General features: G+C 31.1%; 2 protein-coding genes across 2 annotated transcripts in view; one reads left to right on the top strand and one right to left on the bottom strand.

The window, feature by feature from the left end:
* Positions 1-963: 963 nt before the first annotated feature.
* LOC117105910 (5'-nucleotidase domain-containing protein 1-like) lies at positions 964-7609 on the bottom strand (the record flags this gene model as incomplete). Its single annotated transcript, XM_033247215.1, is given in 3 exon segments — positions 964-2644; positions 3303-3489; positions 7445-7609. Coding segments are annotated over 3 exon segments (453 nt in total), but the record flags the coding sequence as incomplete, so codon positions are not given.
* A 3469-nt stretch (positions 7610-11078) lies between these two features.
* The window catches only part of LOC117105909, a 13648-nt gene continuing 9373 nt past the window's right edge, over positions 11079-15353 (top strand). Inside the window, exon 1 of the mRNA XM_033247213.1 lies at positions 11079-11214. Coding sequence (XP_033103104.1) covers positions 11079-11214 — 136 coding nt within the window. The remainder of the gene's footprint in view (positions 11215-15353) is intronic.

Below are 15353 nucleotides of genomic sequence, written 5' to 3'. Positions count from 1 at the left end.
CTATCACTGCATCAACTGCTCTAAATAGAACAGTTTTCAAAAAAATTTACAGCCTCAAATTAACTAAAAGTAGTACTAAACATTGCAACTAATTATGTTGATTCATTATACTACAAGAATTCCTCCAATGGCTTTGGTGTACACGGGTAGAAACCGCCAAACTTTGTGTCCGGATGAGAGAAGGTGTGGAACTTGTGATCAAGAGGTAGTTCTGAAAGAAACAAAAGAAAAAAATATTATAAATTCATGTATCCATAAACATCATACTATCAATAAATATTTTTAAAAATAATAACATTGGAAATATATATCTGGTATCTTTTATTCTACAAAAATGTCATTGTAAATTAATAATAACTGAACTGAATTGGGAGATTTTCAAAGGGTGAATAAAAATGAAATGATATGATTATTTCTTTACCAGAATCAAATTAATGGATGCTGCACACCAGAGAGACATTAGACCTAACTAAGCTTTTGTAATTTGACTTTTGTCTCATTTTATGTTTATAATTTTTATACAGTATTTTGTTATGTTACATAAGATATGGCCTTGCACAGCTTGATGAAAACCACCCTTGGCTAAATCAAGCGTATCCATGGAAATATAAATAAATGTCATAATATTATAAAAGAAACAAATTTCAAACTCCTTTGCATACGAATGCTGGAACGGCGTTAGTTCTCAAATACTGTGAATAACAGATCGATATTATTTCCTCTACGAAAACCACCCTTGGCTAAATCAAGCGTATCCATGGAAATATAAATAAATGTCATTGCGAATAACAGATCGATATTATTTCCTCTACGAAAACCACCCTTGGCTAAATCAAGCGTATCCATGGAAATATAAATAAATGTCATTACATTATGGAAGAAACAAATTTCAAACTCCTTTGCATACGAACGGCGGTAGTTCTCAAACACGGCGAATATCAGATCAATATTATTTCCTCAACGTAAGTAGTAGAGTTAATCTTTATTAACGAAGCACAAATAAGTAAAATACATGCTTTTCTTTCATGGCCATGAGAAAACCTTAAAATTGCGTTCATTGATAGCCCATTACATTATTAAAATCAAAAGTTACACATCCGAAATAAAATGAAAATATAACATAATCATTACATATAAAAAAAAAAAAAAAAAAAAAAAATTGTCTTCAGTGTATAAAATATTATAATCATTTATGAAATGAGGGCACTAACAATGAGGTAATCAGGAGTACGAAAGTACTGCAAACTTGATTTTTTATATATATATTTCTTAATACAATATTTTTAGAAGATGACCCTTCAAGCTTTGCCCCGAAGTTCAGCTGAATTTCATGGGCCCTCTTAAAGAAATGCAATAATATATTTCTTCATAAACTGAGTCACATTACTTATGGGCTTAGGGAGTGGAGATATTTCTAGTCATGAGAATAAACCCTGCTCTGTCTAAGGATTTGAACCCAGTACCTGGGATTAGTAAGGCCAGAAACCTGTGTCACCAAGCTACATCGCCACCCTTAAAATGGAAAATAAGAATACACATCCTGAAAGTATATATGCTTCCTGGAGAATGAAATGTTGCAAAACATCTGGGGGCTTCAAATTGTAGTCACTGGATCATCAATTACCAAGCAAACAATACTACTCCCCCAGGTAGTTGTTTTACAAAGTAGCTAAAAAATTAGCTTGCTAACATTAAAACTTACCAATACCCACTTACATTCCTGATTATAATGAAAAATTGGCATCGATAAAGTGCTTTCTCCAAGAAAATTGCATGTGTCCAGAGTGGAAATAGAGCCCCAGTCTGACCTAAAGGGCAGGAAACTTTTTACAATAACTGCATCAACTACTTTAAATAGAATAGTTTTCAATAAATTTTACACCTCAAAGTAAGTAGTATTTTAAACACTGCATCTATTATGTTGATTCATTTCACTAGTGGTGCCAAGAGGCCGAGGAAGATTGGTTACAACTTATTTTTTTTAAATAAAATAAATATTATTTAAACGCATACATTCATTCAGTATGAATAATTATCAAATGCTTGGACCCTGGACATCGTCAATATTCATACAAGTTAGAGAATACAAATTGACTTGATTGAGCTTCGAATGTCAATACTGAATTAACATATTAAACTTTAATTGCTTATGAATTTTTCAACTCTACGTTTGAATAAAAAGAAAGACAGCTTTTACTTTCATGTTTCTATTCATGACCTGGTGAAATTAAACACTCTTATTGCTTAAATTAATCCTCTAGTCCATTAAAATACCATAGCTTCCCTCAGACCCCCCAGCCAATTGGCCTGAGCTGTAAAGCTCCCCAGAATCCATGGCCACTCTCAGCGTCCCTGCATTTTTACAAGAATTCTCTAACGTGTCCAGAATGGAGATAGTTCAGCAGTCTGAAGGTTGGGAAACTTATTAACTATCACTACATCAACTGCACTAGATAGAATAATAATTTTCAATAAAATTTACAGCCTCAAATTAACTAGAAGTAGTATTTAAACATTGCATCAAATTAAGTTGATTCATTTTACTACAAGAATTTCCCCAATGGCTTTGGTATACACGGGTAGAAACCGCCAAACTTTGTATCCGGATGAGAGAAGGTGTGGAACTTGTGATCAAGAGGTAGTTCTGAAAGAAAAAACAGTAAAAAGAAAATATTATAAATTCATATGTATCCATAAACATCATCCTATCAATAAATATATAAAACAAAAAACATATTTTAAATAAATATTTTAGTACAACATTGGAAATATATATCTGGTATATTTTATTCTACAAAAATGACATTGTAAATTAATAATAATAACTGAACTGAATTGGGAGATTTTTAAAGGATGAATAAAATATAAAATGAAAGTCTAGAGGACCGTGGGTCATATTATGTACTATAGGTAACTCTAGATTAAATCTCAATGGAATTAGCATTATGTAGAATACCTGTGCACTCCTTAATTCAACGACTCAATCTGTTAACAGTATACAAACACACATTAACATTCTCAATTTCCATTTTATACATTACTATGCATTTTATAATTTATCATGGCTCCTGCAGCTTTTATGTCCACACAATATAAAACACATATGTTGTATTTAAAAACAGGAACCATGTATAAATGCATAATTAAAAAAAAATATGAAATAGAAACCAATAATAGAAAATAAATAATGTATGTATATATTGTATTTTACTGGGCACTGGTGAATGAATGTGAATAAAAAACACAACTAAACTTCAAAAACAAGCAAAATTTCAACAATGAGAAGAATTATAATAACACACCTGAAATATAGTCAAGTTGAGGGAGAGCAAAGGTGGCATAGGTCTTGATGAACCAACCCCACAGTGTGTTCATGGCAACAAAACCCTCGTGGTCACTGTGGATACTTGCTCCTGTTGTTTTCTTGTCCACAAAAAACGATCCCCATTGCTCTGAAAGAATTATGTCACGCTCCAGTGCATTTGTCTCCTGTGAAATGAAATTAGACAAATGTAAATTTCAAATTCAAAGTAAGACATCAGCTGTAATATTCTTGTAGCTGCAGCTCTGAGTTATGAGGAAAGTTATCTCTCAAGCCCTACATGAGGAACTTGATTTCTTTAACACGTACATTTTTTTAAATTAATTATTTTGAAAGAATGTGGAATGTATAAACTGAATGTCTATTGCAAAGGTACAGTAATTAAGGTTAAAGAAAATGAAAAATAGGAGTAAAACAAAAATATTTAATAATTGGTATGATGTAGTGTATGTGTAAAAGGCTGTCTCTTATACACATCTAGATGTGTATAAGAGACAGAATTATATGAATTTATTATTAATGTTCCCATCACATTGTCTTTATATGTTACATATTTAAATAAAAATCCACCATGCGCTTGTAATTTTCGTAATTTAGATGATTTTAAAAATATTTAGAGGTATAAATATAAAATAACAGTTAAATATTTATACAATTTTGGGGGTTGGGAAAATAAGTAAAATTAAAAACGTACCAGTGCTATGCACAGCGTATTGTACACCTGTGTATTCATAACATAAATTTTGATTTAATAGGCCTACATTATTTAATACGTTATGTATTTCACAATACCCGTCAAAACGTATAAAATATAATCAGCCTATATACTCATTCATATTTTATTTATATAATGTGCTTGTGTTTCTTGCAGTTTATCTATTAATGGATGTATGAACATCTCAATTCATTTGGTTAATGCAGTGATAAAAGATTAAATTTTGATCAAGTTAGCATTTTGCAATAGACCTACATTGTTTTAAAATAGGCCTACGAATTGTCAGTTGGTCATGATTTTGAGTCGTGCTACTACCTCTGCAGATATAAAATTTTTCAACTGGCAAATAAGTACAGTAAAATTAAAATTGGACCAGCAGTATGTTACACGAAACTATATGGTATTCATTAATTTGTCTAGTTTTAAATGTAATGATAGCATATTGCATCGTGTATTCATAACACATGTTTTATTTTGCATATTGTGTATAATTTCACGATACCCTGCAAGTTGTGTAATTATAGTAGGCAGTTATTCATTGCACAGTATTTAATGTATTAAAATATGCACAGCGTATTGTACACCTGTGAATTCATAACACAAGGTTTATTTAATTTAGGCCTACATCATTTTATATGTTATGTATTTCACAATACCCGTCAACTAGCATAAATAAAAAAAAAAGCCTATAGTCATTATTATCTATTAATGGCGGTACAAACAACCAATTCATCTAGTTATGGCAGTGATAAGAGATTAAATTTTGAACAAGTTATCATTTTGCAATAGACCTACAGTGATATAATATATGCCTAGGAATTGTCAATTGTTCATTATTTTGAGTATTCTATCTATGTCCAGATATAACATTTTTAAGTTGGGTGCGTTTCTGGGCCCGCTCTTTAGCATTATGTACAGGGCATTTTTGTGAGTATAGGCCTAATGTTTCTGAGTTATAACGAAAGAACAGGATGCACTGAAAGTCAAACTCTTTTATAAAAATTCTCCCTGTGTGAGGGTCCCTCATGAACATTACACACTCACACTCGCTCCAGGCGACCAAGTCAGCTATGGGGATCTCTTCGGTTTGCTGTGAACAAAAGAACACAACAAACATAACAAAGAAATGCTTGATCGAAGTTTTTAGGCATGTACGGGCACTATCACTCCAATATATACAACATCTTTAAGCAAAGTTACAAGGCTGACTTGGAGGTCAAAGATACTTGATAGGTAGAAACCTCGCAAAAAAAAAAAAAAATTTCTCGATTTTAAATAAGCCGAGAAAAAATTAGAAAACAATAAATAAACAAAGAAGAAAAACCCCAAAAAGAGGTGCAAAATTAACGTATTTCAACATCGAGTTTTAGAGATAATTTCTTACTGGTTTCTGTGTGATTTAAAGAAATTATTTAAAGTCTTGGATGAAGAAAAAGTTTATTAAATAATGTACTTTTTATCATTTTATTTAGTATTAGCATTTATAAAATGAGACCATTTTAAAAGGTGTTTGGCTGCCATATTTATCGAATAAGTGTTTTGCATGATCACGGTCATACAGAGTCTAATGATGTCAGTGTTATTTTATTTAGTTTAAGTATACAAAAGTAATATAAAAGATAATTGTTGACATTGTTCAATAGTCAATCAGATAAATAAAAAAAACAAATTCAATAAATATCGAATGTGCTTTTTCTTATGGTCATAAGAAGAGAAATACATATTATTATTATTATTTTCAGTCCAGCTCTCTGAGAATATCTAAAAATTAAAAACTAAAAAAATCAAAAGATTTATTGTCAAAATAGTATAAAAATCAGGACCACTGCTATTAAACTAAGTAATCGGCAGTATATATCTTAGCTGACATGGTCAGTTAATTTGCATGCGTCAGGGGCCCAAACTGTACTTCTGAACCAGGGCCTCCTACAACCTAGTTTCGCCACTGGTTGTAGCGCCACCCTTGGAGTACACCAGGAAACAATCCCCTGCACATTTTACAAAGACTGTACATGATTTCTTTAACATGTACATTTTTTTTAAATTAATTATTTTGAAAGAATGTGGAATGTATAAACTGAATGTCTATTGCAAAGGTACAGTAATTAAGGTTAAAGAAAATGAAAAATAGGAGTAAAACAAAAATATTTAATAATTGGTATGATGTAGTGTATGTGTAAAAGGTTTGTAATATTTGTGTGTATGAATTTTTAAGTAGGCCTATGTATATGTGTAGGTTATTGGTGGGTGTATGTGTGGGTTTGCGGGTTGGTGTGCATGGATGTGTTTTTGTTGGTGTATTTATGTATGTGTATGGGTGTGTGTGTGTGTGTGTGTGTAATACATATATTGTATGTATAGGTATGGAGGAAATGAATTACGGGAAATGTACAATTTTCTACTACTATTTTTAAAAAAATATGCTTTTGAAATTCAATTAATTTTTCTTTTAAATTTGTTTTATATTATAATAATGTATAAATACAAAATTGTTTTGAATTGTGAACGCATATGTAAATATTGATACAGCATAAGATCACTGTATAATAGGAGAAAAACGAAAAAATGAAAATCATGAAAAAAAGAGGACAAATTTTTTTTTTTATTACAGTATTTTATTATACATTACGAATGTGCGCAGCATTGTTTCTTTATTTCATTTTTTTTTTGTGTTGTTTTAAGAAATCATCATGAGACAAGATGATATCTTCTAATGTTCATTCCTGGTGTATAAATCTCTTTTTAACAGGCCACTGTACAATGCATTGCAGTAGTCCAGTCTTGAAAGACCCAGTGCCCTCAGAGCAGCATGGCAGGTATATCCCTATCTATAAACTTCCTGATTTTCCTTAAGTTTCTTCAATGAAACTTAACAACCTTACGAACATTTGATACATGTAGCTGAAACCTGCTGACGAGTCAATGTCACTCCAAGAGTGCGGACACTTCCGGAGGGATGAATAATGGTGTCCCCTATCAACATAACTACCACTGCTGAATATCAGCAACACTATAAGGTCTGTAAAGTGGAGACAGTGATGTTAGGATTGCTGGGGTCAAAAGGTACATAAAGTTGAAGATCATTAGCATAAAAGTGGAATTAAATGCCATAATGCTGAATAGCATTGAGTGGACAAATGTAAACACTGAATAAACATGGCCCAATAACTGAACCTGGGCACTCTATAGATTAGGGGATGTGGGGCAGAATATGAACCAGAAATAGAAACTACTTCTACTGCATATGTAAAACTTAATCAACGAGGGCACACCCTGTAATGCCAAAAACAGATTCAAGACGTTTAACCAGAATGCAATGATCTGCTGTGTCAAATGCAGCAGAGAGGTAAAAAAGGACAAGTTTTCATAGAAACGACATTGCAAAACAAACTTTAGATATCGCTTACTATTATTTTGCATTTCTTTGAACTAGGCTCATCATTATCACCATCAATACTGTATTCCATCATGCCCTCTATTTCCATTTCTTCCAAGATTGGCACCGTTGTCCAATTAGCATATTGCGATGGAGGAAAAATGTCAGACCTCAGGCTATCACCAATGTACATAACCTATAAAATCAAAGACAAAAAAAAAAACAGAAATATTAAAACAAATTATTTAGATAAATTGTAACTCAAAATGTGCTTTGTTATAATACTGTATATTCTCTTTTCTACAGTTGTTTGTATTCTCAATCAAACACAAATAAAATCAACTACAATTCTATAGCGAATTTGATTTTACACTGAAGTTTTTATTTGCAAACTGCACATTCCACACATCAACACATTACTATACATCATTTTGATATCAATATGCCATATATTTGCATTTTAATAAAAAAGGAATATTGTATATTTGAAATTGTAGAACCCTTATTAAGGGGACACCTTTGGGACCAATATTGTGTTTAATATACCCTTAAGGGGTGTTAATTTAGAATAGGGGTGTCCCAAAGAAGGGTTCTACTATATTTCTTCCTAAAATTTGAGTTTATAAAACACAGTGGTTTAATTTATATTTTGGTTTTTAGTGTAACTTGTCATAATAACAACATAAAGAAGCGCAATCCTTCGTTCACACCATTATAAAAATTGACATACCTCGTCAATGCTGATTAAAATCACATTCTCATTTCAGTAAGTTAGTTATATAATAAATAATAATAAATAAACATAGAAACAAATAAATAAATAAATAAAGTAATATTGAAACAAAACAATTCTAATTACTTCAGACCTTCTAATAATTAGACGATATACTTATATTTTGAAGGCACTGTAAAAACACAAAACCATTATCATTGAGTTTTGTCAGATAAGATTTATTAAATGATTCTGCGATGCAAGGAAGGGGAAACATGGATGTTTTGCCAACTAGAACAGATTTCCACACCCCCTTCCTCCTTGAACCACACCTCTCTCCCCCCCCCCTTCTTGAACCATGATGCTGAGAAAAAAAAATACATTTTTAAGTACTGTAGTTAAAAATCACCTCACACTGTACCACAGCTCTCCCTTACACTTTCCCATCAGCCCTCCATTAGTACCCTGTTGTACATTACCTTAGCATTAGTCTTGCCTGTTGGTTTATAAATAAGTTTCATAAACTCATGAACATTTCCTTGTGAATAACACTTTCCGGGTTCAAGGTCATTTACAATAGTTTCTACTTCAAAGTTGTCCTCTGTAAGATAAAAAAAAAATGAAGCCCTGTCCAGACTATCAAATTTTATTTAACAATTAAGCATGTGACATGCCTAAATATGGTCATAATGACATCACATGACCATACAAGGCACATCATGACTATATATGGGCATATAAAAAATAATAACAACAATAATTATTATTATTCTTTTATTGCACAATAGAATAATCTTGATGGGAGGGCCTGGTCTCTAAAGTAAACTTAATTACTATAACAATTGTTTGAGAACCACTCCCATCCAGTATAAAAAAAAAAACATCATTAAAATGAAAGATAAAATATAATAGACAACACATCACAACATCAAGCAAAAAGCAAGCAAAAAATAAAAAAAGAATAAATACATAAACAAAAAAAAACAAAAAAACAAGAATAAATGCAAAAACAGTCATTAAAAGCAAAAAACAAGGTCATCACAATCACCATTTAAGTACAGTAATAACAATAATAATTATAATTATTCTACAAAACCTATTGTTATTATTACCATCATTACAGCAAAATTCCCATTATTATTTTATTATTTATTATTTATAATTATAATAATTATTATTAATTATTATTATCACCATTATGTACCATTAAAACTACAATTACCATTATCTTCATTATAACAATCATAACAAAAATAATAACCATCATCATTATCATATTATTAATATTATAATAGTTATCATTATTATTATTATTATTATCATTATTATAATTATTACGATTATTGTTGTTGTTATTGTTGTCATAGTAGTTGCAATTACAATAACCACTATAGCAACAAGATTATTACAGTTATGAGATCATTTTTATTCAGATGAGGGATGTTGTGTATACAAGTGTGATTTGAGTCTAGAAATAAATATGGGAAGGGAATCAAGGACGAGAGAATTCTTAAGATCATTAGGAAGGTCTTCCCAAAGACGAGGGAAAGCGTGAATTGCAGATTTGTGGAGAAAATCATGATTAGCTTTAAGGTGTTTGAAGGAGAGAATTTCACTGTGGCGAGGTAAAAAAGTGCAGATTTGGATAGAGTTAGAAATACAGTCGACATAACCCAAAAGAACCTTGAAAAAAAATGAAATCAAAAGAAATTGCCTTCGGGTTGAAAGTTGAGGCCAGTGAAGTTTAGATAATCTGTCAATATAATATTCCATATCACCTCTAAACTGTCCCAGTGCCAGTCGTGCGGCCCTTCTTTGGATTTTTTTCTATACTATCGGAATGTGTAGCAGTATGAGGTAACCAGGCTGGAATTCCATACTCAAGTACAGGTAGTACAAGAGCACGGTAGAGGTAGAATTTAGCTTTCGGGGATGCCCCACCGACTGTGCTGGAAATGAATCCAAGAAGTCTGTTAGCTTTGGATGTAATAGCCTTAACATGGTCATTCCAAGTGAGGTTTCGATTCAGGGTTATTCCAAGGTAAGTATGCGATTGTACAGATTCAATTGGAAGATTATTAAGAACATAAGTAGGACGATTGGTATTTTTGGACCGGGTAATGTGAAGAACTTTAGTTTTTGAAGAATTAAGTGTCATTTTGTTTCTCATGCACCATCCTTCTAAGGCTTCTAGATCACGTTGAACAAGACATTCATCTTGCTTACTGTGGATGGCTCTGTAGATGATTGTATCGTCAGCAAATAAGGCACATGAAGGTAGTGCATAAGTTAAATCATTAATAAAAAGGTTAAAAATCAATGGCCCCAGGACACTCCCTTGTGGGACTCCCGAAGAGACAGGAAGTAGCTCGCTAACAGCACCTTGGAAAACAACTCTCTGTGTTCTATTGTGTAGAAATGAATTAATCCATTTCCAAACATAACCTCTAATATTAAACTGAGATGCAAGTTTATGGAGAATAATGTGGTGGGGTAACTTGTCAAACGCTTTGGCATAATCAACAAAAATAACGTCAATCCTTGGGGAAGTACCACGTCTATCCCAAATTTTCGACCAATTATGAACTAAGTTAGTGATCTGAGTAACACATGAGCGGGAGGGAACAAATCCATGTTGAAATTCACTTATAGGACAATTGGTGCTGACATGTTCTAGAATATTAGAGGATATTATTTTTTCAAGTATTTTGCAACAAATTGAAGTTAGTGAGATTGGACGATAGTTGCAAATTAAAGTTTTATCACCGGATTTATAGATCGGAGTAACCAGAGATGATTTCCAAGCAGAAGGTAACGTTCCAGAATACAAGGATTTTTAAAAATGGTGTAAAGGGGATAGGCTATGAATTCACAAGTATTCTTTAAAAAGAAGGGATGTATATTATCAAGACCTGGTGATTTTTGCACGTCTAACTTGTTTAAAGCCGTAATAATGTCATCGACGTTAAAGTCAATAGATGACAGTTCAGGAATAGGGAAGTCACACGGTGCAGGGTGTGAGGTGGAAGGCATATGTGGATTAAAAACAGAAACAAAATATTTGTTGAAAGAATTTGCAATGCTTGTAGGTGAAGAAACATTTTCTCCACTAACTTTGAAAGAATGTGGAGCCGGGGACCTTTTTTGTTCTCGCACAAAACGCCAAAAAACTTTCCTAGTTTTGTCACCAGTAAAGAGATTTTCAACATAATTATAGTAAGATTTATTGCTTATATATCTTACTCTATTTCTGATTTTCTTGTAGTCATCCCATGAGTAATCATTTTGTAATCGTTTAAAACGTTTAAATAGCCTATGCTTTTTTTAAACTAATTTCTTAATTTCTGGTGTAATCCATGGCTTACATTTATTTTTCTTAGAAGAATGACGTAAAGGCACACTATCTCTAATAATTGCATCCAGTACATCTCAAAAACCCTCCCAAGAATTTTCAATAGAATTTTCCATAAAAATGCTCCAAGGTGCAATGTGACAAAGGTGGGACATGTGATCAATATCAGCTTTGTTATATGCAAGAAAAGCCTTTGACATAATAATGTCAACAACAATAAAGATTACATAAATTAACATAAATTAGTAAAATAAATGGTAACACTGCACCAAGCCAATATCTACAAACTTTGAATCTTATATTTTGTGTATGGAGGAAGGTGGAAATAGTTTTCAACCATATGTACTGTAGTATAGAGTGTTAAAAATCTAGGGACCTGCAATTTACATAATGCTATATAAATACTATTATTATTATAATTATTTTGATTCATCGTCATAGTAATGATCATTATTATCATTAGTAGTCACTTTTAAGGAGTGTTGTTTAATATTATGTTGCCAGTACAGCGGAAATGGCAATACAGTGAAAGTCAGTTGTCATTTTTAAATGACAACTGACTTTCACTGTAAAAAAAGTACTTTGTTATGTTTTCTATTCATGTTTATGGAAAAAGGGGGAAATACCTTCTGAAATATTTTTCAACCATATGTACTGTTACTTTAGTGTAAAAAAACCTAATTACATAATGCTAAACAAATACCATATTTTTATTATTATTATAATTATTATTATTATTATTATTATTATATTTTTCAACCATATGTACTGTTACTTTAATGTAAAAAAACAATTACATAATGCTATATAAATACCATATTTGTATTATTATATATTATTATTATTATTCACCGCCATAGTAATGATCATCTTCATTATTATCATCATTCAGTAGTAGTCATTTATAAGGGTTGTTGTTGAATTATGTCGCAAATACAGCGGAAATGGTACTGCAGTGAAAATCATTCAAGTACTTTGTTTATTTTCTATCCATGAATAACTTTTCTCTTGAGGATGTAAAATACATGACAAGCACCACTGAAAAGACCACAATAGACTGCCAAAATTTGCTTTTTAGGTTAAACCCAAATTAAATATTACTAAACACACTGTGACGTGTTGTGAAAGTGAAAAGTATTGACTTTCATATACAGGAATTCTGAAGATATAACGAAAGCTTGGACGGTATTTGCAGTGGATTATCAAATAAAATCATTTTTCAGACAGTATATAGTTTTTACTTAGAAAGTACAAATTAAACAGTATGTTTGCCTGAACCTGTCTATTTTGTAATGAGCCCAAAATTTAAGGTGTGTTTGAGTACAAACGAAACCAGGTCCCAAGTTGGATATTTTGCCGTGCATAGTTATACTTATCGATACTGACTTATGGGAGATAATTGATAACAGCCAGGGCGTAGTAAAAAAACATGAAAATAAGTAAATTTGCTGGAGAATCTTGTATCCCCGACTTGTGGGAAAATTAGGACCACCGGAGAAAACCAGACAGGTAGAAACATTATGAGCCTTACCTATAATTTAAAAGACTTATTACCGGTAGTTAATAAATCTATATACTGTAGTAGAGAGTTACGGTACATAGTGTAAATGTTTTTATTATTATTCTTATGACGATCACATGAATAGTTACGTTACATAGCAGGTCGAGGTCCATGAAAAGTCGTATATAAAGATGTGGGTTACCCACATCTTTATATTTACACAAGTAATTAAAATTGTTTATTCACAGATTAATCTCACTGATAAACAATTCTACTACATTTGGCTGGTGCATTAAACAATTCTACTATATTTGGCTGGTGCATATGAACTTCTATTTAGAGACATAATTTCACTATTTTCTTTCCAAAAATATTATTAAACGTTAACTAGCACCTCATAACGACTTTAAATTGATAAAAATCGGCTCGGTATAACACATTTTACCGAGTACGAAATTTAAGTTAGTGGAACATACTGCTGTTACATCTTCTAATTTCACCCCGCCGTTGTATTTAGGTACACGCTACAGTGCACACAATGAGCCAACAACTTGGATAGCAGAGTTCCGCATGAGTGATTCACCCCACATCTTTATGTCTGAGTTAACGCATGAATGGTTTCATGGACCTTCTCAGGACTTTTTTCCTAACCCACATCTTTATAATCTACTTTTGTTGAGAGTTCTGCTTGAACAATTCCGTGGAGCTTTTGGTTTCTGCGTATGACATGTTTCCAATGGGGATTTATCTGTTGAGCATAATCTCTAAAGAGAGAAGCCCTGGCAGCTAGCTGACTATGGATTTTTTTTTGTTTTATTATTTTTAGCTTTAAATTGCTGGCAGCTAGCTATTGAAGCCTAGTCTTGCTTATTTTGTATTGTCTGTTTTTGTTTTTGTCCTAAAATAAATAAAAGAAATAAATTTTGTGAAAATTTGAATTGTTTCTTTTGTATGTCAAATTATATATAAAAATAATTTGGTAGTTAAAAAAGCTTCTCCAAAAACATGTAAACAAACATTAAAGAAAAACATACTGAAATCCATGCAGCCTTTCTGGAACTTATTGTTTAGAGACGCCATGTGCAAACAAAGCAACAAGTTTCAGGTTCTAAATTTCGATTATTATTTAAATATGATTTACACAATAAACTATTTACATATACTGTAACTGATTACTAAAATATACAACACATTGCCAATCATGAATAAAAATGCTGGAATGAATACATATGATATGCTGGAAACCAACATAATGTAAAAAAAAAAATAAAAATAAGGCATTCTTGCTGCACTATTAAATAATTAAATTGTATACACATAATTACAATATTATTGCACTGGGTTGTTTGTAGCATTAAGTACCTGTACTTGGCAGATTAAATTACAATTACTAAAAAACATTTTTTATGTGTATACAGCTAATTAGAAGATTATTAAAATTTCATTAGGATATCATTATTTAACTTTAAAGCCAAATGCCAATATTTGGCCTATGAAATTACAATCACTAAAAATAACTTATGTATATACAGCTAATTAGGACATTATTAAAAAATCATTGTGATATTATTATTTAACTTTAAAGCCAAGTGCCTATACAGTATTTTGCTGATTAAATTACAATCACTAAAAAACATTTTTTTTATGTATATACAGATAATTAGGACATTATTAACAATTCATTATGAGATTATTATTTAACTTGAAGCCAAGTGTACCTATACTTGGCTGATTAAATTACAATCACTACAATTTTTTTTTTATGTATATACAGCTACAGTAATTAGGAGATTGTTAAAATTTCATTGGGATATCATAATTTAACTTTAAAGTGCCTATTGGTTGATGAAATTACAATCACTAAAAACATTTTGTGTGTATATACAGCTAATTAGGATATTATTAAAAAAAATCATTGTGATAATATTTTTTAACTTTAAAGCCAAGTGCCTTTACATTATTTGGCTGATTAAATTACAATCACTAAAAAACATTTTTTTTTATGTATATACAGCTGAAAAGGCATTCTTGCTGCACTATTAAATAATTAAATTGTATACACATAATTACAATATTATTGTATTGGGTTGTTTGTAACATTTTTTGTTTTGCGTTGTTAGTAAGCAAAGTGTACCTGTACTGGTGGAAAGTTAGAATATAGGGTGGTTATGCCTCCTTATATTAAAATATTCCAAACTGTATCTCTTAAAAACTTTTTTTGTGTCTTAAAAAAATCAGTTCTTCAAACATATAGCCTATATATATATAGTCATATTAGTCCACGTGTCTTCAAATAATAAAACAGAAAATATGACAGAAAATAATGATGCGGAAACGTTGAGTTAGACAGTAGAACACAATAAATTATATTGTGT

Source organism: Anneissia japonica, unplaced genomic scaffold (genome assembly GCF_011630105.1).
Source record: "Anneissia japonica isolate Jap-2015-1 unplaced genomic scaffold, ASM1163010v1 scaffold17835_len124482_cov113, whole genome shotgun sequence".
NCBI classification, from domain to species: Eukaryota; Metazoa; Echinodermata; class Crinoidea; order Comatulida; family Comatulidae; genus Anneissia; species Anneissia japonica.
Note: the sequence above shows the minus strand (reverse complement) of the source record. Positions and strands in the feature narration are given on the sequence as shown.